Raw genomic sequence first — 24,662 nt, forward strand, 5'->3', positions numbered from 1 at the left:
AAGGCAGAAAAGGAGGAGGGGCCAGCCAGCCAGAATTTGGGATGCAACTTGAGATTGCTTGTGTGTTCCTCCCTGTTGCCACAAGATTGAGAGGAGGGGGGTCTCTCCCTGCTGAAGTTGATCATCAAAGTCCAACTCTCCATTTGGATGCTGCAAGAGGAGGTGGTCCCCGGCAGCTTCGGCAGCCTCAACATGGGTATGGTCTCCTCCTTCTCTCTTGTTGGGGGCTGGGTTGATAACATGGTTTCCCTGTGGTTGCCAACATCCTGGAGAAGAAACCTCCTGTGGCCTTAACAGGGGCTGAAATGTGTGGCACTGGGCAGCTGAAGTCTTCCATGGCCTGCAAGTAAATAACCTTATTGGGTAAATAACATTTTGTTGCAATTCTGTAAAGGGGAAAAGCACGTTCCCTTTAGCCCTCTTGGATGCACTTCATGGCACATCCTTGCTGATTTGAAGATTTTGTTTGTTTGTCTTTTTGTGATACCTGGGCTTGTTTCAGATGGATAAGAGGTGAACTTGTCCCTTGGAAACAGACTGTGTGTACTTTGGAAGGGGTTGTGCATGGACTTAATTTCTGGTTACAACTTGTTCTGGATCAACCAGGCTTGAGTGTCATAATAGTGCCTTGTAGCTGAGCGTGCAATATTACAATGATAGGCAGTATTTAACACCCAGCCAAGTCCCTTGAAGTTCATGGGCTTAGGCTGGAGTTCCCCTGTGTGGGATTTCAGTGGGGGTTGCCCTATATGGGCAGGGAAGTGGGCCACAAAGAAATTTCTGCTTTTGCTTTTTTAGCCCATGATCTTGCATTGGTTGAACGGAGTCTGGAATTTTGTGGCTGCTGAGCATGTGTGCATATGAACTTTTCTCTATACCGTGGAAACTTGGAACCAAGTTGGGATAGGGGGATTTCTCTTTAACACTTCTGGCTCATAAAATGGAAGTGCTGTGCCTTGATGAGCCCAGAGGGGAACACGAAGGACAATACCCCATATAAAACTCTTTGTTAGGAAAATGTCTCCTTCATCAGGAGGGTTGTGAACAAGCAATGTGCACAGACTCAAGTTGTGGATTTTGTAATGTGGGACTGGTGTCCGGTGACTTATGAGGCCCACAGACTATCTTGGATGTACAGAATAGACTTTTCTCCCATCCTTTAAAACCGGGCCCAAGAACAGACCTTTACTTTTCTCTCGTAGAGAAAATGACTCTTATAGGAAAAGAAAAAGGGGTACTTGGGAAGACCAGTTTGGCAACTGAGTTCCCTTTAAAAAAAATGTTTAATTATTCCTTGAGCAAGAGGTGCATTGATGTTCCTAAACTGGTGAAAAGCTGATCCACCCCAAAACACGAATGATTTTTATATCTTCTTCTTACGGAAGCTGAGAAACTGCAGGACTGTAGTCAAGGTAGTTAATAGTGTTCAACTGCCTAGCAAGGTGTGGGCGATGTCTGTAGATGTCTGTAGATGGCCGAAACCCCTTGTAATTTGGCTCCTGAGGAAAAACCTGGAGAAAATTCATCGGCCTCACGGAGATTGGTGTTTTAGGAGGTGCTGACAGGAATCTCCGGGATTCATTACCAGAATCCACAGCTCCAGGTCCAAGTGCAGCTGGGGTCTAAATATTAGCCAGGATTTTTTTTAAAGGAGCCCCTTGTGATTTACTAAGTTATTTTTTGGCAGTTCGGTGTATTAAGCCCTTATATTGCCACCAAAGTGACCTGGTATAACCGTGTGCCCTAAATCTCTTGCAGTACATGGCATTTTGTCTTTCTGGAGGTTTTTATTTCTTGGATGATGGCGTCTTTTGTCTGCAGCTGGCATCTGAGACTGAACAGGGCTTGAGGCTCATCCTACAGGGATCCGGGGGGGTTACATCGCCATGAGACTGTCGATTTCTTCCAAATCCCCCTTCCCACTTTGGCCTCTTCTCTTGGTCTTTCTCAGACTGCCCTGGGAGCAGCATTCTGTGAGAGGACAGCAAAGTTCCATTCTGCTGTACGAAAATGTACCCAGCCCTAGAACAGCAAATTGGAAACAAAACTTTTTCAACCGCTCCCCAATCCCATCTGGCTGTGGCAACGGTTTGGTCCTTGCCTTCTGGTGATACATGTCCTGTTGGTCTCCTACAGGGGCCATCTAGTTGGTGGTCCCTGGCCCCAAGGAGGTACATTTGGCCTCAACCAGGGCCAAGACCTTTTCAGTCCTGGCCCCTACTTGGTGGAAGGAGCTCCTGGAAGAAACCCGGGCCCTGTTGGAGCTGACACAGTTCCGCAGGGCCTGCAAGACGGAGCTCTTCCACCAAGCTTTTGGTTGGGGCCAGTGGCTTAATAACATCTGTGGCCTCCCCTACAAAAGACCCCCACGGATTGACACCTACTTTGGAGACTTCTGGGCAGTGAATATCTGGAGGCTGCTATTGTTCTAATGCTGCTGATTTGTTACTGATGTTTTTATTTTGTTTTGCATTGTTAATATTATTAATTTGTTGTTAATTTTAGCCCACTTCGTATACCACCCCGAGCCATATTGGGAGGGTGGTATAGAAATTTAATAAATAACAGTAATATCAGGATGCTCAAGAGCTGCCACATGGAAAGCATCCTGGTCAGTCTTGCAGGTTCAGCCTATCTTCAAAATGAATAGCAAACCCCAGGGTTCTGGGCCAATTGAACATGGCAGATCTGTTAAATGATAGCTTGATTTTAATTGCTTTTCATTAAATGAAGCCTCCGAGGCTGCCAGGATCACACCGACTGGCCCTTTAGTTCCATCTGTCTAGTAGATTTTTGAAAATCCCATTCTTCCTCAGAGAAGTTCAAGGTGGCACATTTGGCTCTATTCCCCTTTCAGCCTCGCAAAACCCCTGTGAGGTTAGGCTGAGACACCAACTAGCCTGAAGATCACCCAGTGACCTACATTCATCTGTTTACTGACTTGATTCGTCGCCCTGTCTCAGGGAGACTCAAGAGCAAACTGCAGAATTATCAGAGCCACTCAAAAATGGCTCCTACCATTCTGCGGCTGGCAGCTGAAGTCAATAGCAGAACAGACAGCTGGTTCCAAACAGCAAGACCCAGTAAAGTCTGGAGAGTTAAGTTCCATCTTCCCTTTTCTGCACAGCCTTCAGGCAACCTGGGGCTGCCCATGGTGATCTTTGAGAACTGGGTTTAACTCCCATTCTCTCTAGGTCTACTAGGTCAGCCTTTCTCAAGCTTTTTGCCAGTGAAAAACCCTTGAAACATTCTTCAAGCTTTGAGAAACCCCTGAAGTGGCACAATCATGCAGAATGTGGTTGGGAAGTATGCCCACCTAGGGCCCGTCCCCTTCCCATTCTTTCTAGGTTCATCACTGGGCATTTTGGGAGGGGGCAGTCATAATGTATAAAACAATTTATATACAATCATGAACAATGGATCTTTACGCCATTGGTCAGTTTCGGTTTAATTTCTGGGAAAGAACACTTGCATAATTTTATGGTTGGGGGTCACCACACCATGAGGAACTGAATTAAAGGGCTGCGGCATTAGGAAGGTTGAGTACCACTGCCTTACTAGAAGAAGAGTTGGTTTTTATACCCTGCTTTTTGCTACCCAAGGGAGTCTTAAAGCAGCTTACAATCACATTCCCATCCTCTCCCCCCCAACAGGCACCCTGTGAGGTAGGTGGGGCTAAGAAAGTTCTAAGAGAATTGCTTTGTGAGAACAGCTCTCACAAGACTGTGACTAGCCCAAGGTCACCCAGCTGGCTGCATATGGAGGATCGGGAATCAATCCCAGTTCTCTAGAGACCACCGCTCTTACCCGCTATACCACACTGTCTCTCAATAGGTGCACTCCTATTGGTTGATCACAGGAAACTTTCTTTGGAGCTGACTTAGGAGGTAAGATGATATCCAACTGCAAGGACTGTGTGTCAGATGTTGAGGTTGGCCTCTTTTCCCTGCCAGCAGCAGAAGGGAAAAGCTGTGCGGCTTGGAGTACAACAATGCAAACCTCCATGTTAATGAGTAGCCACAGCAAATGAGCAGAGCGCTCTCAAGGCTTACAGAGAGAAGCTTATCTTGAGGTTTCCGGTTTGGAACGAAATCTAGTTCAAGAAACTGCACTCCTGGGAGTTCCCTGCAGGTAGGGCCTGCATTCCCAGGCAGGCCTGAATTCCCAGGCAGGAAGGGCCCCCAGTTTGGATCTGGACCATGGCTCATTGGGGGGGGGGCTTAGGTTCACCCATCCCATTGTCTTCATTCTGGGGAGCCAGTAACTGCCCCATTGTACTGATAGGCCGCATGCAAGACCTCCCCTCCCCGCACAGGGCAAACAGAGGCTTTCTTGGGGCTGTTAGGGGAAATCCTTGTCCCCTTTCCCCAAATACCGTCGCTTCAGTCTAAATCCATTGGCTGCGTTCATCTTAAGGTCTTCCGCTAATTTGGTAATGACTTGTAAGAGTTTTGCCCTGCTGTTTTAGTTTTAGATACGATGGATTTTGTCTCTAGTGAATTTAACTGGTTCTGTTTTGTTAACTTTTATAGCGTGTGTTTCTTAAGGTCCTACGTTTGGAGAAAGTGGAGGAGAAACTTTCCCCCAAATGAACACCTTGGATGTCGCTGGCTTAGTAAAACGTCTCTAGTTTAATAATAAGGTTTGGTTTCATTTAAATTTCATCCGACTGGTGGGAATTGACGGCCTGTGTCTACACTAGATAATATCCACAGTCCTTTGAGGTGGGCAGGGGTGAAGACCTGTTGTGGCTGCATCCAGAATGAAAACTGCGATGTTCACTCATGTCTTAGCCTGGTGTGGGATCTCCCCCCCCCCCCCCCGCCTCGAAGTCAGCTTAACAAATTTTCCACCTACTTTGACTATGGATCAGGAAGGTCAGGGGACTTGCCAAGGGTTATCCAGCCAGTCATTGGCTCAGGGAGGATTACCGAAGAGGTTAAATAGCTTAACAGAGGCAAAAGATATTTCATGAAATGACCTCAAATCAGGGTGACATTTTGCATACCAAACTTCGCCTGGATGCAATTATAAATAGCTGACAGATGAAAGCTCTTCCTTGCCGAGGTTGGACGCGAAGCTCAGGTTTTGCCTTTTGCAAGCTCTTCTGCAGCCAAGCTGTTTGACCATAGTTGGAAGTAATACGTCTGGTCCGCTTCTATTATCTGTTGAAAAATCATTTATGCAATAGGTTGCAAGCACGGCCTGTCTTTGCCCAACCACTCATTTAGATCAGTTGCGGTGGGGAAGAAACTTAAGGCAGGAAGTGAAGAAGCTGGAAATAAATGCAATGCGCCAGTATCACTTGGAAGTGTTGTAGGCACATCAGGGGAAGCATTGGCTTGTGGGCGAAACCTCTATGGTAAATAAATAAATAAACTGATGTATGTACGTATTTAGACCGTTTGCACAATGGAGGGAAATGAGCAGTGGTGTCTCAGATAGACGGGCACTGGGGATGGTGTTGTTTAATTTGTTCATAGGTTATTTGGAAAGAAGAAGAAGAAGAAGACTTGGTTCTTATATGCCGCTTTTCCCTACCCGAAGGAGGCTCAAAGTGGCTTACAGTCGCCTTCCCATTCCTCTCCCCACAACAGACACCCTGTGGGGTGGGTGAGGCTGAGAGAGCCCTGATATCACTGCCCGGTCAGAACTGTTTTATCAGTGCCGTTGTGAGCCCAAGGTCACCCAGCTGGTTGCATGTGGGGGGAGCGCAGAATCAAACCTGGCATGCCAGATTAGAAGTCCGCATTCCTAACCTCTACACCAAACTGGAAAAAAGAGTTGAGCAGTGTGGTGGCTAAGCTTTCAGATGGCCGGGGCAATGGATTAGGTGATCTGTATACTGGGAGTGGGTAGCTCTGTGACAAATGAAGTGCCATGCAGGCATCTGCTGGGTAGGTGTGCCCATCAAGTGGTACCTTGAGAAGAGCCCTGCAAGGTCGGCCAGAAGAGAGGTGTCTCCACCTGTAACATGGACACAAGGGCTGCTGAGGGAAAGGTGTGAGAGTTTAATCCTTTTCCCTCTGTTTGGTTTCACAGTTCAGAATTAGCTCCCCTGTTCTCCATTTTAACAAAAAAGCTATTTTGTTTTCTTTTCAAAATCTAATGTTGGGGGGGGGGGACCTTGGACGCCAGGAATAGGATAGGCACGAGGGGGTTATCTGGCATGCCCTATACGGCCAGCAATGGTCAGTTGGCAGTAAAAATACCATCTCTCTCTCTAGCATCTACTCTGGAAAGTGCACGCGCTTTCATTAGGACAAGCTTTCTCTTTCCTAATCGCTGCTAATAGGAGAGATGCATCTTCTCACCGTGTCTCTAATGAAAGATTAGAGACCGTTGCCGGGCCTTTGAAAACCAGCCCCAAATTGTATCAAAGCGCACCAGCCGGGACCGAGACTTTCCCATTGGCCGAGCTCCTTTTACAGCCCAGTGGCTAATTTCTAAAGCGTACAAGCCAATTACGCCCAAATTCTTTTGTGGGCGGCTTAATGATGATGGGGTCCGAAAAGGACACTTTAAATGGTTAGGAACACCTTAAGGCAGCAAAGATATAATTGGGATGACAGACACAATTAGCCATTCATAATTCCTCATAGCAGCTGATTAAAGTCTCTTTATCCTGCTTACTGAGATCAAAAGGTCGCATAGTTGGGAAATGCAAAATGAATTAAGACGGTCGGGCTCTTCTCTTTGTGTATCCCTCGAGAGAAGGCGGTTGCTTTTCTTTTTCCTTGGGTAAAGCCGTGCTTTGAATAATCTGTTGATTCTGGGTCTATACAAACAGTGGATTAGGGCAGGGGTAGTCCAATCTGTGGTCCTCCAGATGTCCATGGACTACAATTCCCATGAGCCCCTGCCAGCAAATGCTGGCAGGGGCTCATGGGAATTGTAGTCCATGGACATCTGGAGGACCACAGGTTGACTACCCCTGGATTAGGGTACGGTTAGGGGAACTCTTGCATCTTTGACTGGGCATCTGCCTTTTGTTGCCTGAGAAAATTGACAGTCGTGGGAGACCTTCGACCGATGAACTTGTCCTGGCATAGATTCACCTGCTGTTAACCCGGTTGCTGAGTCGTGCCTTGACACGGCAGTGTAAAAAGTTTGACGTTGCTCTTTGTTTGTGTCTTCTGCCATCTGGCGTCATCCTGGCTCAGTCCAAATAGAGTAGGTTTCCCAGGGGGTACAAATGAACATTCGTAGCGGGATTATCTGTATCTTTGCGATCCACCTCCGGTTCAAGTGTTGACAGAGGGCGACCCCGTCTGCCTGTTATCTGCCGCTCGCTAATCCGTGTCCTTGAGCAAGATGGCCGTTGGATGCGGCTGAGCGGCTCTTGCATGCTGGGTCCAGTCTCAACTGGCCATCTTCAAGATGTGAGCAAACCGGGCTAATCTGATGTTTTGTTTGTTGCTCCAGGTTGAGGTTGTCAGGGTCTCGGGCCCGGGGAGCACACCGTGCCCCTAGTTGTGTCCGGCCCCTGTTTTCCGTGTACGTAACACTGCTCTTTATGCCGTTGAACTTTTGCATTTTCATCAGTGTGTTTTCAGCGAGATTCACGTGTAATCTATAGTTTTTAAAACTGAAGTTGTTCCGAATAGGGACAGTTTTCAGTTTTGCTGTTACTCCCAGCAAGGGGTAGCAGTTCGAGCCTCCGACTAGGATGGGGGAGCATCTCCACTCTGCCATGGAGTGACCTTGGGCATCACGTGTTTTCAGTCTAACCTACCTTACAGGATTGTTGTGAGGGTAGAATGAAGAATCTAAACCCCATTGGGGAGAAGAGTGGGTGTAAACACATAGCCGGGTTATATGCGTAGGCATTTGCAATGCAGCCTTCACATGGGAGTATTCGGCATGCTCTGTGTTTGTGTCCCCCATTCACCCCTGCCTCCCACTTTTGCCTGTGGAATGGGAGGCAGGGGGCTTTTTTGCTTTCCAAGTTCTTCCTAAGGCATCTGGAATCAGAGAAAAGGGGCGGAACCCCTCCACCACCCCCCCAGTGCGGTTTGCACAAGAAAAAGCAGGGTGGTGGGGAAACTGGAATTCCTCCCTCTCCTCATAGTGCTAAGTAGATGAGTGATTTTAAAGGTGAATTCTCCCAATCTACGTCTGATTGGGAGTCCGGTTGTGCGGCTGTGAGCAGACCTGGGTTGGGAGCATCAGGTCGTTTGGCCTTTAGATTTGCACCTCAAGCCACCAGGGTGACGTTGGTGTGTCCTGATGTCTTTCCCACTAGTGGTCGTACTTCTGGCCCCCTTGGCTGCTATCTGGAACCGCTTGTCTTTGGTTTGCTCTGTTTGTCAACGCCTCCCTGCAAAATCTCGAACCGGCCTGCGACTTCATTTGAAAACTCTCTCGAGCTGGACGTGCTAATTGAATCGAACACCGGAGGAAACTTGCTCCGAGCCCTTTTTTAAAACCAGGCTTTTCCCTGGACTTGAATTGGAGGCTGCTCTGCCTTCTGGTTTCCCTTCCTTTCTTTTCTTAAGGTCTGTGAAGGGGGGAAGGTTGTCCCCCTCCTGTTTGTTTTCCCCTCCTTCCCGGGCGGTGAGCAGGCTCCCTGCCGACTCCACCATGGCACTGAAGTGATTCTTCCAAGGAGCCATCTGAGGAACCTGTTGGCTTTCTGTCTCCACTGGGACGTTCTTCTCTTCGAGCCCCACAAGGCAAACCGCCGTCCTTTCTGTTTCAGACATGGAAGAGCTGGCTAGGGAGAGCATCAGCTTGCTAGCCAAGCCTACCTTGGAGTCGGACAGTCCCAACCTCTCCTCCGCCGGGGCAGTCTTCATTCTGCTGAAATCAGCTTTAGGAGCAGGACTCCTCAACTTCCCCTGGGCGTTCAATAAGGCCGGAGGAATCACCCCAGCTGTCCTGGTGGAGCTGGTAAGTGCCCAAAGGATCTCTTCCGGGTCTTGTATGGGCTGGTCTGCCTGGGAGGGTGGAGGGTACCCAGTCTTTGCTCTGCTTACGCAGAAGGAAGTCCCTTCGGTTTGCTTCCTGTTTTTAAAGCCAGGCGCACTTTGTAAGAAACGAGAAGCAAACAATAAATAATTATTTGCTTGTCTCCTGCCCCATCATGCAAGCAACACGTAAGCAAAGAGTGGCTTTCCGGGGCCATTTCAGGACACAAAATGATGCCGTGGAAAGGGAAGCTGAAGCCCCCTTCTGCCTGAGTTGCTGGTAGTCCTCCGTGAGCCCCTGGGAAGTACAGAATTTCCTTCTCACATCGGACTGTAAATCTTTAGGAGTCTTTAGCACCCTTTCCTGCTCTGCTCCAGATTGGTCTTGAGATAACGAGAGGGAAAGAAGAGCTTGTTTTTTTGTACCCTGCCTTTCCCTACCCAAAGGTATCTCAAAGCAGCTTATAAACACTCTCCCCTTCCTCTCCCCACAACGGACACCCTGTGAGGTAGGTGGGACCGAGAGCTCTGAGAGAACTGGGACTGGTCCAAGGCTGCATGTGGGGGAGGAGTGAGGAATCAAACTCAGCTTTCCGGATTTAGAGTATTGCTTTTTAACCACTACGCCACACTGGCTCTCAAGAGGCCATCCACGACTCTTCCATCCCTTTTGAAAAACGGAAAGAATGCGGGCCCATTGCTTATCTGCGTGTATCTCCAGTTGGATGTCGACATCTTGTAGCTCTTGAGGTATCTCTAGCCTTGACACTCCTCTTCCAAACACATGCTTATGTGTACTCCAAGGGCTGAATCACACGCTGGGGATGGATATTTACTTGGGCTTTATTTGATTTAGATAATAGCATCAGAGAACTCGAGGGTACCTTCCAGTGAAGGATGTTCATTATTTGCAAGATGGGACTTCTTCCGGGTGTCCTGGCTCCTTACTGCCTCCAGGGCTGGCAAAAATCTAGGCAAAGCCCAGTTTAGGGATTCCCAGGCCCTGCAGCAAGAGAGCCTGTTTAAGAATTTGCGGGGCCCTAGCAGAGCACAATAGATGTGATTACTTGTGCTGTGCAAGTAACTGCAGGGTCACCCTTCCCAGGGATGGTCAGAACTTTGGAAACAACAACTTTGCTGAAAACATTTTTCAGACATTCGCTGTTGCAGACAGGAAGCTGGTAGGAACACCAATGGGCAACTGGGGGTCAAGTGAGCTGTGCCAAGTGTTGTTCGGGTGTGGGGGTCATGGCTGCAAGGGATCACAACTCATGGCTCTGGCTACAACACCTGGCCATCCCCATCCATGGAGGGGGAAAGGCACTTTGTGGGGCCTGTTTCATGTGCTATTTGGGTAAACTGTGGCTGAATCTGGGCTGTTCTTTGGGAATCAAAAATGTGCTTTTCTTTCTTTGTGTGCTTTGCTGAGCTGCCTAACAAGAGTCACTTTCCATCACAGGTTGTGCAGGATACTGCGGTGTTTTACTAGTAATAAAAGAACAAGTGGGTCAGTGAAATCAAAACATCATATTAAAAAACGTTGGAAGTTACCATTCCAGTAGGCCAGAAACCCAATGGAATAGCCGAAAGGATCCCTGTGTTTACCGCCATGACCTTTAATAGAGCATCAGTTTCATTAATCAAGCAGCTGATGAACTTTTGAGCAGTCAAGAACTGCAGGAGTTAATTTGTCCTGCTCCTACAGGTAGCTCCCAACCCCCATCAGTAGGCTGGCAAACAACATTGTTGCATTAATCATGCAGGAGTGGCCAGATTGTGGCTGTCCATGGACTTCAATTCCCATGAGCCCCTGCCAGGCAGACAGAGGCTTGTGGGAATTGTAGTCCATGGACATCTTGGAGAGCCGCAGTTTGGCCACCCCTGCTGGTATGATGCCATTTCCAGTTGGCATCAAAATGACTCCACCCATGTCCCAGCTGCCCAGTCTTCTCCCCCATGCCAGCTTCCGGCTGGCAACCTTGCCTTACCCACCTTTGCTAGCATTTAAGACATGGATGCTTAAAATAATTTTCTTCTCCCTCCCAACCCTCTGTCTTTGTGCAGGTTTCCCTGATATTCCTGATTAGCGGACTGGTGATCCTGGGCTATGCCGCCTCCGTGAGCCTGCAGACGACATACCAGGGGGTGGTCCGGGAGATCTGTGGGCCGGCCATCGGGAAGCTCTGTGAAGCCTGCTTCATTCTGAACCTCTTCATGATCTCGGTGGCTTTTCTCAGAGTGATGGGTGATCAGCTAGAAAAACGTAAGCCCTTCGACCCAAAGAATCCTTCCTGGGTCTTCCTAGCAGTTGAGCAACTTACAGACCAACAAGAGCTTTGGGGAGGAAACTTTTGAGAGGCCAAAACTCCCTTGGAGCATGGACTCTAAAAACCTTAGACCTTATACCCCCAAAACTCTATGGTGCTCCTGGACCCCAGTCAAATTGTTCTACTGCAGACCCAACACAGCTGCCTTCTGAAACTATCTGGCAGTTTTGAGTCCCCAGAGATTAGCTCAAATTGATAGCTTTGTGTGTGTTGGACCTCGTACAGAGCTGGACCATTAGTGTCCTAAGCCTAATATTTTCATCTGGAGTTAAATTTTGCATTATGCTGTCCTGAATGTCTACATGGCAGATATACCCTGGGACCTCCGTGCTCAGACCTTAATTCCTGGGCAGGCCATATTTGGGGTGGGTGCTTCTGACCTGAAACAGCACTATGTACCTAGGAATTAACTTATAAGCATTGACTCCCCAGGCCCCTTCCCGCATTGGCCAGACCTAGTAATAGCATATCAAGTAGATACACCAGCAGTACTTTTCCAGGGTCTTGAGCAAAACCTATTGGCAAGAACTGATTTTGCAAGCTCCTGATGTGCCCTCGCTTGACCTCACCTTGTCCAGTTTCTCTGGGACCTTAACAAGTCTGGTGTGGAAGGGCTGTCTGTAAATGGGAAGGGTTGTCAACTCTTGGAAAATTTCTGGAGATTTGGGTGGGGTGGAATCTGGGGAGCAGTAAGACCTCATAAAGTAGAATGATGTATAGTCCACTCTCCATTTTGGCATGCTGTAGGGCCAAATCTGATGAGGTGTTTTGCCCAGGTAGAGTCTGGGTTCCTTTGACCAGATGGTCATCCCATCAGCTGCTAGAAACCTGAAGGGGTTAAATCCAGGCTTGTCAGGGCTTTCCCTACCCCATTTTCCCAACATGAAATGGTCCTGGGGCATTTTTAGTCCCAGTTGGGAGCTACTGTTGGATTCCACCACAAAATGGCTGCCAAGAGGGCAGGAATCAATCAAAACATTGGAAAGTTCCAAGCCAAGAGTAGTCCTTTCAGGACACGGCAACTGTTTCTGAATGGATGCTCCCATTAGACTCAAAGGTGATGCTGAGGGTCTCCTGAGGGTCTCCTGAGCCCCCTCCTGCCAGGTTGAGGTGGAGGAAAGTCAGGATTGCCTTCCTGTTTTGTGGAAGAGATGCTTCAAGGAACAGGGAGGGGATATCAGGAGCCACATCAGTGGGTGACATGGTGGGCATGAGCGCCATGTTGCAGATTGTGGGCATGAGCATGAGTAAACTGAATGGCAACCAGCCAGGGAGACTAAGGATGCCTTCCTGTTTCCTCTTTTCCAGTGTGCGATTCGTTCTATCCAAACGAAACTTTGAGTGGCGGGACTTCTCACCAGCACTGGTTCACAGACAACCGCTTCACCTTATCAGTGCTCTGCATCCTGGTTATCTTCCCTCTCTCTGTCCCAAGGGAAATTGGATTCCAGAAGTACACCAGGTGAGATGCCAATCACGGCTGCCCTCCCAGAGGGCTGGAATTGGGCTGAATGAGCGTGGGATGACTCGTGATCCAGCTGTACTTTAGGGCAGGGGTAGTCAACCTGTGGTCCTCCAGATGTTTATGGACTACAATTCCCATGAGACCCTGCCAGGATTTGCTGGCAGGGGCTCATGGGAATTGTAGTCCATGAACATCTGGAGGACCACAGGTTGACTACCCCTGCTTTAGGGGACAGCTTCAGGTGTTGGGGGTGGCTGTGGGTGTGTCTTCAGAGAGAGGTTTCAGAAGGGTTTTTTTGCTAGATGTAAAGATCTCCTCTTTGGACAAAAATCCATGATTTGCATTTCCAGAGAGCCATTTAGTTGGTGTCTGCTGTTCTTGGGGCCTAATGAAAAGCAGCCCTGGAGCTGTGTTGGGTTCCCCCATGGGGGGCTGTCCATCCGAGGGGTGCTTGCAAGTTCTCCCCTGGGACCTGAAAGTCCCAGGCACACAACATCACAGTCAGTGGGATGGTCATAGTGAGGTATGGAGGTCTTTGCAGCCCCTGCCATGTTCTTGACCCAAAAATAGCTTGGGGGGAGGAAACACAACTGGGGGGGGGTGTTATGTGGCCAGATGTGAGTTCCAAGTGTACTGACAGGGGGAGACACTTTGTTGTGTCCCAAACGAAGCAAGTAGTGGGCCCCTCTGGACTGGGGAAACAGTACAGGAAGTAGAAGGCATAAGCATCCGATGAAGCTGATGCACAGATTAAGACGCGACAATAGGCAATACTTCTTTACACGATGAGTAATTCAATTGTGGGATTTGCTGCTGAAAGATATGGTGGCGGCCACAGGCATAGACAGCTTTAAAGGAGGGAATTAAATTCATTCATGAAGGATGGTGGCTGAAGAGAACCTCCATGTTCAGAGGTAGTCGGCTTCTGAATCCCAGTGTCAGAAGGCAAAACAAGGTGAAGGCCTCTGTGTTCTGTTGGACCTCTAGAATATCCAGTGGGCCACTGTGTAAGGCAAAGATGCTGGAGTAGATGAGCTGTTGACCAGATCCAGCAGGGCTGTTCTTATATTCTTAAGCTGCAAAGCTGGGGGAGATGAATCCTGCTTGTAGCTGGAACGCAGGGCTGTGCTAAACAGACCCCTCTGCCTCTCTCTTTACATTTTTTCAGTATCCTTGGGACCTTGGCTGCTTGCTATTTAATGCTTGTCATCATAATAAAATATTACATCCGAACCGATCACAACGTCAAATATGATCATCACCATTCTTCCGGGTAAGTCCTGGTGCCAGGGGTCTGCTCTGGATAGCCTGTCTGATCCTCAGGCATCAGTGTGGTGGCTTTTTAGACCCGGGCATCCCAGGGTCATTGCTAGAATGCAGCTGAATGGAGTAGCCCACAATGCATTGCTTCCCAAATTCTTCTTTGTGCTTCCTGCAGTGCCGCTCCCTGCCCCCCCCCCTTTTTTGCTGTGCAAGCTGCCTCAAAAGTTTGGGTTTTTTTAAAAAAAATGTTCTAACCTGAGCGCTACAGGTGGGGTCAATTGACCACCTAACAACCTCTGAGGTTGCTTGGACCTCTGTGGCAAACAAGGGTGGGGGAAAATCAGCACAGTTTGAAACAGCCCTTCAGAGACGACTCATTAATTGAAGGCGTCACTGTGTGTAACTCCTACCCCTGTATCTCTTCGCACGAAATCGCGCTAACAACCAATGACATCTGTTTTAAAACAGTGATGTGAACCCCCCCCCCAAAGTCTCCCCACCCCCCACGGCTGAAATATTATCTGTCTTCAGGCTGCATTTCATGTGGGGTGTACCTGCTTTGTATAATGCTGTCTTGGATTGCGTCTCACATCTCACTAGATGTTCCTCTTCCTTCACCCCTTTCTAATTTTATAGGGTTTCTTCCTGGGCCTCTGTGTTCAGTGTTGTCCCTACAATCTGCTTTGGATTTCAGGTAATGGGTTAAGAATTTCTCTTTCTACAAAGAGAATTTGGCTCTCCTCTTTCCTGTCCATGCTCCTTCTTGAGCTCCTTTGAGGACGAGGTGGGAGGAGATGGTTGGATATGTGGAAAGCCTCTGAAGTTCCTTCTCAGAAGGAAACTGATTATTTACTTTGTCAGTAAGATTCAGGTCATAAGCTAGAACTCATATTCCAGCTTGGTGTAGTGGTTAGGAGCACCAATTTATAACTGGGTGATGCATGCAGCCAGCTGGGTGACCTTGGGCTGTCCTGACCAAGCAGTAATATCATGGCTCTCTCAGCCTCACCTCCCTCACAGGGTGCCTGTTGCAGGGAGAGGAAAGGGAAGGCGACTGTGTAAGCCACTTCAGACTCCTTCGGGTAGAGAAAAGCAGCATATAAGAACCCACTCTTCTTCAAAGAACATTTAACATTGTTTTATATATATAAAAAACTACTGTTGCTAAGGGAGCAATGCAACCTGGTAGAGCATGCTAGATAAAGAGAAATGCCGTCATTGAAAAAGGCACATTGTATATTAAGCAAAAGGAGGCTGTCTGATGCCCCCCATATTGTTTACTTTATCAGTGGAACTGTTCATTGCATCTGCAGGGAAAGAGATGGCAAGGAGGGCGCATGCTGAGGGAGCCTTGAAGCAAGGAAAAGTTAATGCCTCATGAACACACACAAAGCTGCTTTATACTCTGAGACCGTTGGGCATTCAGGATCAGTATTGCCCGCTCAGACTGGCAGCACCTCTCCAGGGCCTCAGATTGAGGTCTCCCATCACCTACTGCAGGGGTAGTCAAACTGCGGCCCTCCAGATGTCCATGGACTACAATTCCCATGAGCTCCTGCCAGCTTTTGCTGGCAGGGGCTCATGGGAGTTGTAGTCCATGGACATCTGGAGGGCTGCACTTTGACTACCTCTGACCTACTGTCTGAACTTTTCAACTGGAGATGCTGGGGATTGAACCTTGGAGCTTGTGCATGCAAAGCAGAGGCACTTCCACGGAGCCACAGCCCCTGTTTCATTGGCCTGTGTTCTGTCTTCCAGTGCCACGAGGCGTGCATTGCCATCTACAGCAGCATGAAGAACAAGAAGCTCTCTCACTGGGTTCTGGTATCTGTGGTGTCCATGCTGTTCTGCTTGCTGATTTATTCTCTGACGGGTAAATTCGGCTATTCTGACTTGCTCGTCTTCCCTCCAACCCTTCTACCGAGAAGCTTGAGAGGTTTTTCTTTGGTACCAAATACCTTCAGATTCTGAGCTCGGAATAAATTCTGCAAAACAAGGGCCTGACCCACAAGCTCAGATGGGAACAAAGGTATGTTGAGTCTGGCATCCTCTTCCCCACAGTGGAGAACTAAAGGACCCTAGAAAGTACGCCAGCTGGCTAGTGGTATTTCGTGCATCTGGATGTTCTAGCATCAAAGCAAGGTTTCTTCCTTTGGGGGAGAGTCCTTCTCTCAGTGGAATGGACCTGGGGACCCAACCTTCTCTGTCTGGGGCATACTCTACCTATGGAAAGAGCCTTTTCTAATGCAAAAACTGGCCACGCTCCTTCCACTGCAGGCTAATTAATGCAAGGGATTTGGGGATCTGATGATGTTGCCATTGACCAATAGTGCACACTGGCGAGAAGATCCTTTTGTTTGTGCATATATATTTTGGGTTTTTTTTTGGGGGGGGGGATTTTCGGTTCAGTTCTGCTTTCTTCTTCTTCTATGCTGGGGTCCTAATAAAGGTAAAGGTATCCCCTGTGCAAGCACCGGGTCATGTCTGACCCTTGGGGTGACGCCCTCTTAGCATTTTCATGGCAGACTCAATACAGGGTGGTTTGCCAGTGCCTTCCCCAGTCATTACCGTTTACTCCCCAGCAAGCTGGGTACTCATTTTACCGATCTCGGAAGGATGGAAGGCTGAGTCAACCTTGAGCCAGCTGCTGGGATTGAACTCCCAGCCTCATGGGCAGAGCGTTCAGGCTAATAAGGAGCCCAATTCACTTCCAGGGTCCACCCCTGAACACGCAGGGATCATGAAGTCATGAATCCCAGGGCAGAATTCCATGGGATGATTGACACGAGGATGCCTCTCAGAAGGGCAGCCCCATGTTGGGTGCTTCCCCTCTCCCCTTGGAATGCGTAGGATTGCTTCCCCCACACCTTTGCTTGCCCTGTGTGGGTCTCTGCTCTCTCTTGTCTTCGGCGTTCAGCGGCTTCCCTGCAACCATTTCTCCATTTAATTGCTCCTAGATAGGAACAGCGTCTTGTGCACGAACAGCTAAAATGCTTTCTCTTTGGCAAGCGGGAAGGTATCCCTGTTTTATGCAGTTGTCAGCCAAAAGCCAACTTTGATTTATAGCAGCCCCGAGTGCTTGGGGGCTTGGGAGACTCCCAGCATCCTGTGTGAGTCTTTCGGCAAGCGAAACTAGAATCTTCTGGCTTCAGACCAGATCGACCCTGCGAGATCAAAGGCTTCCAAAGCCAAATACATTTTAATATTAGGCATTGGTGACATTCTGTTTCAGGAAGCTGGAAGCAATTCCTGACATCATTAGCAATCTGTATATATCAGTGTTGTCATGGCAGCTGTCTTCTAGAGACCCCCCAAGCAACAGCCTTGCCAGAACTGAGGAGCAGAGTTGGGTTTGCCGTGGCCTTCTTCTGCAGTGACTTCTTGGAGGTCTTCCGTCCTAGACTCTGCTTAGCTCCTGAGCTCTCACAAGATGGGGCAATGCTGTGCTGCTTCTTCCCCCTCCATTAATCATCGCCTATTCAATAACATAAATTTTAGTAATCATTCTAGTGAAGGCAAATCTTGCTGTGAAGCTATTCTGTGCAAAGCCCGGAGAATTAAAGAGCAATTAATAGGATTCCTGTACAAATACAGCAGTCCAGGTGTCGGTCCCAGAGAAGAAACCTGATCCTGTCTTAAATTTCTCATAACAAATTTCCTAAACGGTAAACGCCAGCTTGCAACTTGGCAGGAACATTGATGTGCTGGTGGCAGGTCCGATGTGGCAGGTGTGCTCAGGATCTCACCACCAGTTGCCCTGCTGCGGAGGCATCGTTGCCACCGATGATACATCAGCACACCTGTGTACTGCCTACCTGTGGCTTGCTGGCGTGCTACAGATGTGTGCAAAACAGCTGTGGAAGCAAGCTGTGGCCAGGAAAGGATGTCTGGATATAACCGTCTTGTCCCATCTTGTACTGTTTAAATCCGGATCAGCAGGACAAAGTGCGAGTCCAGTGGCACCTTTAAGACCAGCAAACGTTTACGTCAAGGTGTAAGCTTTCATGTGTATGCCCACTTTTTCAGATATAGCAATATGGAGGTTACCGGTCCATACAGATGAGTAGAGGGCAAGCAGTAAATCAGCATATAGCGTAATAAAGATGTTTGATGGATTCAAGGACCAAACAGGAATCACTAGCTTAGTTTATATGCTTACCATGTTGTTTTGTTTGGCTTTGGGAGACATAGCGAAGGAAATATGTCAGAATTGGAGATTGATGGGCAGATATATCCTTCATTGTGGAATGCTGAGAGTAATTAGCCGAGAACCTGCCACTTTGCTCCATCTGTCTCCTCTGAAGCATGCAGGGGCGACCTTATAGAATCTCATTCTGTGAATGGTCCCTGCGGAAAACCTGTGAAAAGACAGGCCCAAGAGAGACAATAACTGAACTCGACTAACAGGCACACGGGGCTGTCTCTGTGCAGGGCTCTACGGCTATTTGACATTTGGTGCTGATGTTGCAGCGGATATCCTGATGTCCTACCCTGGGACAGACGTGGTGGTGATCGTTGCCCGGCTGCTCTTTGGTGTCTCTATCATCACCATCTACCCAATCGTCCTTCTGCTGGGAAGGTAAGGTTCAGGTTTTCCCTCTGCTTTGACCCCCAAAGCCTCTGATGTGCAAGTCCAAGGCAGGGTAGAATTCAACCTGATTCAGTATTCCTTGCCGGGAGTTGGTCAGGTTTTCTGTCTTTTGTCCCCGAGAGACTGGAGAAAACACAGAAACATGTGGAAATTGCAACCTAGAAGCCAAGACATTTAGGACTTCAGGAAGGGTTAAAAGTCTGCTCACAACAGTGTGTGACATTTCTGAAGTCAAAGGGCGGCCAGAGGGTATTTATAGCGCATGGGAGACGGGGTGTCAGTGCCTGTCTCTTTTCTTGGCTCCACTAACCGGCATAATTTCATCCCAAATGTACTGGCTTTATTTGTGTAACTTTTTGGCAGTGTCAGGACCTTTCTCAAGGCTGACTGACTTCTGCGGATGGAGGATGATTACTGAAGTTTTATCACAGGGACATAACAGGAGCTGTTTTCCTTGGAATCTCTCTCCAGTGTGTAGAATTCAAAGCCCATCCATTGGTAACGGTGACACTTTGCAGTTAGTTGGAAGGAGCAGAGACACAGTCTGGGGCCAAGATAGCAATTAGGATTCAAAGAGCCCATAGCATTCAAACACTGTGAGTTAGCTGGACATGGACTATCTCGTGGTGTAATGAATCTGATGCTAGATCAGTTGTTTTGCTTCCAGTTCTAAGAGGACCTGTTTGCTTCCAGTACGTTCTGCTTATGCATTTGTAAATAAATTGGCTCTCTTGGAGTCTCCTAGCCAGCTTGATGTAGGTTTAGGAGCGGCAATCTCTAATCTGGTGAGCTGGGTTTGATTCCCCATTCCTTCGCATGCAGCCAGCTGGATGATCTTAGGCTAGCCACAGTCTGGTTAGAGCTGTTCTCACAGAGCAGTTCTGTCAGAGCTCTCTCAGCCTCACCTACCTCGTAGGGTTTCTGTTGTGGGGAGAGGAAGGGCGGGCCATTTGGGTAGTGAAAAGCAGGGTATAAAAAACAACTATTCTACCCAAATACTGTAGCTCTTGTCCTAAAATGTCTTTGCATTTAGAGAACTGGTGAGCAGATATTAAAGTCATTCAGTTCGTGGTGCAGATACTTGATGGCCACTCAGTCTAAAACCTGCGCATGTAATTGCTGGGAAAGAAAATGGAGAATAAAAATGACAAATGCACCCTAATGCTGCTGTTTAGAAGGCGGCACGACTTGGTGGTAGAGCCTTGCATGCAGTGAATCCAGGAGCATAAATTAGGAAAGGCTGTTCTCTGCATGAGAATTTCTGCCAGACAGCAGGCAATGCTGAATGACATGCGCCAACATTCTTGATACAAAGCAGGCTTGTCTAATGGGGTTTATCCAGACTAAATTTTCTGTTAGCAGAAATCACCACTGATTACCCCCATCTGACTGCATGTGGGAGAAGTGCAGAATCAAACCCGGCTCATTAGGAGCCGCCATTCCTAACTGCTACACCAAGCAGTGCCCCCACCAGTGTGAACAGCAACCAAAAGTATCAGTGTGATAAAAACCCCAGCTCATTAAGGAGATGACAGATTTCTCTGTCCTGAGCCTCTGGAACCTGAGATTGGCAGTACAATCCCCGGCGTGGTCTGCAGTGCTGCATCTGACTGAGCTGTCCCCGCCAGGTCGGTCTTGCAGGACGTCTGCTTCGGCACCAAGCACTGCTCCGTCCTGACCTCGGAGCCCTACGAGAAATGGCTGCGCATCTTGCTGACCACCGTGTGGGTGATGGTGACGCTGATCATTGCCCTCTTCGTGCCCGACATCAGCGACATCATCAGCGTCATTGGGGGCATCAGCGCGTTCTTCATCTTCATCTTTCCAGGTAGGCCCACTTTGCAAAGGGTGAAGGAATGGTGTGCTTTAAACCAGGGGTAGTCAACCTGTGGCCCTCCAGATGTCAATGGACTACAATTCCCATGAGCCCCTGCCAGCGTTTGCTGGCAGGGGATCATGGGAATTGTAGTCCATGGACATCTGGAGGGCCACAGGTTGACTACCCCTGGATTAAACAATAACCACCACCACTACCACCACCAGGTCCTGAAGGTGTTCTTCATTCTGACAGGGAGACGAAATTTGGGTGTGACTTAAATGCTGCCCCTCTAGTGTTCTCCAGCTGTTCTCTTTTCCTTCTTTCTCCAAAGTTCTTCTTTTTGTGGTTACAGATGAAATGTCTCGAGCGAGAGAGGCCTCTCGATAAAATAAAATGTTCTCCTTGTTGCTGAACATCCATCTCCTTTGCCTCTTACCTTCTTGGCTGGCCATTCCTCCCTCCTCACTTTACTCACCCCCAATCCCATGACTAGGATTGTTACCTTGGTGTTGGCAAACACAGTTAGATTGCCCCAATGCCTGGGGAGATGGGGAAGCCTGAGGGACTTCAGGTGGGTGCAATGCCATAGAATCCACCTTCCAAAGCATCCACTTTCTCCATTTCCGCACTGGGAACTTTGCTGCCTCGGCTCCTCTGCAGAAGCACAAATGTGGGGTGGACGAGGTGCACTGAGCCAAATGCTCCCTGGTTTGGGAGTGGGAAGAGGCAGGGCAACCTGTCCCAGCCCAAAATCCAGCCTGCAGCCTGGCATGAAACCTCCAGTGCGGAAATGGTCCAGGTGAACTGATCTCTGTTACCTGCAGGAGATCAGTTGGAATAGCAAGAGCTCTTTAGTGTCCGTCTGGTTGACAGCTTGGGCTGAGGAATGAGAGCAAGAAGCAGGAAGCTCAGGCGAGGCAATGGACTCAAATCCTGCTGATGGGTGGAAAGACTGATTACTTGAGGGGAAAGCCTTGCCTTGCCTGCCCCCTGGCCTTCAGGGTGTTCCTCGAGGACTCGGTGAATAAATGGTGTGCCTCTAGCTGCAGGTTCCAAGTTGGATGCTGAATATGATCCAGAGAGGCTTAGAATTCTTTTGAAAAGGTCTACCTGGGATTGGGATGGAAGGAGATGCTTTTTAACGCATAAAGCCAAGTAACCTTTGTTCCCATTTGTAGGGCTGTGTTTGGTGTGCGCAATGGAGACGGAAACGGTCATGCCGAGGACTAAGTATGTATTCCCTTCTTTGCTTATGTGGCTTCCATGAAGTTAGTGTAACTTAATGCCATTATCTCTCCCCAACGCATCCCACATAGAAGCAGAAGAAGAGTTGGTTCTTATATGCCACTTTTCTCTACCCGAAGGAGGCTCAAAGCGGCTTACATTCACCTTCCCTGTCCTCTCCCCACAACAGACACCCTGTGAGGTGGGTGAGGCTGAGAGAGCCCTGATATTACCAAAGAAGAAGAGTTGGTTCTTATATACCTTTTTTCTCTACCAGAAGGAGTCTCAAAGTGGCTTACATTCACCTTCCCTGTCCTCTCCTCACAACAGACACCCTGTGAGAATGGTGAGACTGAGGGAGCCCTGATATTACTAAAGAATAAGAAGAGTTGGTTCTTATATGCCTCTTTTCTCTACCCGAAGGAGTCTCAAAGCAGCTTCCAGTTGCCTTCTCTGTCCTCTCCCCACAACAGACACCCTGTGCTTGCACTCGAAAGCTCACGCCTTGAATAAATCTTTGTTGGTCTTAAAGATGCTACTGGACTCTGGTTTTATTGTGCTACTTCAGACCAACACGGCTACCAATTAGATGATCACAAAGCATAAAATATGTACAGTGCTGAGGCACGCGGAAAATGTACAAGAAAAAATTGATTTTAGTGTAAAAAAACATGAATACCCTCGCTCTCCCAGCAGATTATAGGCAACTAAAGCCGTCAACGTATTTATTTAGATATATATTCTCTGCTGTCCTCAGCGGGGACCCAAAGTGGCTTGCTTCCCTCTTCCACTTTATCCTTACAACAACAACCCGGCGAGGGAGGTTAGGCTGAGAGAGGCTGGCCCAAGATAACTCAATAGAGCTTCGATGGCAGAACGAGAATTTGAACCTGAGTCTCCCTTGACGTAGTTTAACACTCTTATTCCCCACTGGCTCAGACAAATTAATGATTTTAACTTCCTCACAACATCCCCAGGCAAGTCCCGCTTGTAACCAGGATACCTCTGAAATAAGGCAGCCTGGTGCATTTTTCTCATGGAAGCAGAGATGCTTCCATCTCGACCATCTCTACAAGGTCATTCCAATTAAAACAGGACTTACCATCAAGAGAGCCTGATATCAGGCCACAGAGGAATAGCAGGTTGTCCTGTAGAAGGGTACCTTTCTGAGTGCAAGGACAATCAGCACACCTCTAAACATACTCATACCCTCTGAAGCCTGTTGAAGTTAATGTGCTTAGAAAGCTGTAACTCTGTTTAGGATCGCACTGCATACCTCCCTGGACGTGTTCCAGAGAGGGAAAGGGCATGCAACGCACTTAGAAAAGTATACAGGTTCAGAAAACTGGGAGGCCACGCTCAAGGCTCCCGTCCCATCTATGGACGCAGGAAAATCAATGCTGACATTAAAATGAGCGGTGGTAAAACGGGAGTCATCCTTGAATCTGAAAGGTTGCAAATGGTGTCCCGTCTCTGAGAAGACAGATTGATTTGCTTCTGTAATCTACTTTGAGCATTAGGGTAAAACCAGCTTTTCTCAACAGGGGTTTTGTGATGGCCCCGGAAGGGTTTCACTGCTTGGGTGGGAGTTGATTTTTAATATTATTTGTAAAAGAATTTAAAACATTAGCGGATGATATGATCATCTGTGGTTATGTCAACCTGCTTCCCTTCCCTCCCACGGGTCAATGATGGGCCTGGAGGGGCTGGAAAAAGGAGGGGCCCCGGTCATAAAAAATCTTTGCTGGCTGGGGCTCATATGTTGTCGTGACTGGAGTCCAGAGAGGTAGGTACTCTCCGTTTAACTTAACTGCATTGGAGAGGTGGTGGCAGGGGGGATGGAGTGGCAAATACCTGCCCCACCTGGGCCGTTTCCGGTGTTGGGGACAGCAGCGTCTATGTGTGTGATGTCCATTTGGTTGGGAGTTTCTGAGTCACTTCTGCTGACATCTCTTTCGGGTTTCTCAAAGCCTCAAGAATGTTTCAGGGGTTTCTCAATGGTAAAAAATGTTGAGAAAGGGTAGGGCCAGCCAAAGCCGCTGTGGGAAGCTTCAGGTGTCCCAAACAGCAGAACTGTAATCAGCCCAGTCCCTTCTGAGAACCACCCTCACCAAACCGGTCCGATCCCATGTCTTGGTCGCATCCTGCAGGTCCATCCTGATCACGTGGGGCATCGTCACGGTCCTGTGTGGAGCATTCATCTTTGGCCAAAGCACAACTATCGCCATCATGGAACTCATGCATAAACTCTAGCGGCGCCAAGGCGGAGACGGCTGGAAGGTTAGCAGCCTGGCCTGGGAAACGGACTCTGTTCTTGCAGGTTGGCTAATCCCGGCCAGGTCTTCTGAGTAACTCAGGCAGGTGTTTTTGCAGGGGCAACTGGCTGAGCAGAACTTAACCGATGCTCGTTTTTAAAAAAGCTGTTTCTAATGTGTGTTTATATAAATAAAAATGTACACAAGTGGATCGTGCCTTTTCACACGCTGGATTCCTGCATGTTTCATTCCTGTTCGGCTGCTCAACAGATAACCCCTTTTGATGGGCAAACGCCTATTACCTGTTCTGTGCCAGAGAGGAAGAAGAGTTGGCTTTTATAACCCACCTTTTGCTACCTGATGGAATCTCAAAGCAACTTACAGCCACCTTACAATGGACACCCTGTAAGATAGGTGAGGCGGAGAGAACTCTGACAGAACTGCTCTGTGAGAACAGTTCTAACAGGACTGTGACTAACCCAGGGTCACCCAGCTGGCTGCATGTGGAGGAGCAGGGAATCAAACCTGACTCCTCAGATTAGAAGCCGCTTCTTTTAACCACTACATTGTAGCAGAATCCTCCCCTCTCTTCTTACTGAGGAGGGTGACATTTCCTTCTAACCTGTTACTTACCTTTCATGCTGCATAAGAAGGATGGTTCTTTGTTTCCCATTGAGAGCATCTCTCCTTATTTCTTGCCACTTCTGTTCACCATTTCTTCCTCTTCTTGTAGGCATATTTTAAATGGGCTTTGAGTTTCCATGCAGCGTGCTCTACATTCATGCTCCGTGATTGTCTCTCCTGAGGCT

The 24,662-nt window shown here is 48.4% G+C and overlaps 1 protein-coding gene across 3 annotated transcripts; it reads left to right on the forward strand.

Moving 5' to 3' along the window:
* The first annotated feature begins 4 nt into the window (after nucleotides 1-4).
* SLC38A8 (solute carrier family 38 member 8) lies at nucleotides 5-24,084 on the forward strand. 3 transcript variants are annotated; one of them, XM_077310423.1, is made up of 11 exons: nucleotides 5-196; nucleotides 8,702-8,892; nucleotides 10,974-11,172; nucleotides 12,545-12,698; nucleotides 13,870-13,974; nucleotides 14,601-14,658; nucleotides 15,723-15,837; nucleotides 18,396-18,543; nucleotides 20,184-20,383; nucleotides 21,553-21,604; nucleotides 23,749-24,084. In XM_077310423.1, exons 1-11 carry the CDS (start codon nucleotides 148-150, stop codon nucleotides 23,849-23,851), a joined length of 1,374 nt encoding a protein of 457 aa, XP_077166538.1. In that variant the 5' UTR covers nucleotides 5-147; the 3' UTR covers nucleotides 23,852-24,084. The 3 variants fall into 3 exon arrangements, with proteins under 3 accessions (XP_077166538.1, XP_077166540.1, XP_077166541.1); XM_077310425.1 differs by lacking the exon at nucleotides 5-196 and adding an exon at nucleotides 226-363; XM_077310426.1 differs by lacking the exon at nucleotides 5-196 and adding an exon at nucleotides 8,480-8,498.
* The last annotated feature ends 578 nt before the right edge of the window (nucleotides 24,085-24,662 follow it).

This window comes from Paroedura picta, chromosome 14, assembly GCF_049243985.1.
Source record: "Paroedura picta isolate Pp20150507F chromosome 14, Ppicta_v3.0, whole genome shotgun sequence".
Taxonomy (NCBI): domain Eukaryota; kingdom Metazoa; phylum Chordata; class Lepidosauria; order Squamata; family Gekkonidae; genus Paroedura; species Paroedura picta.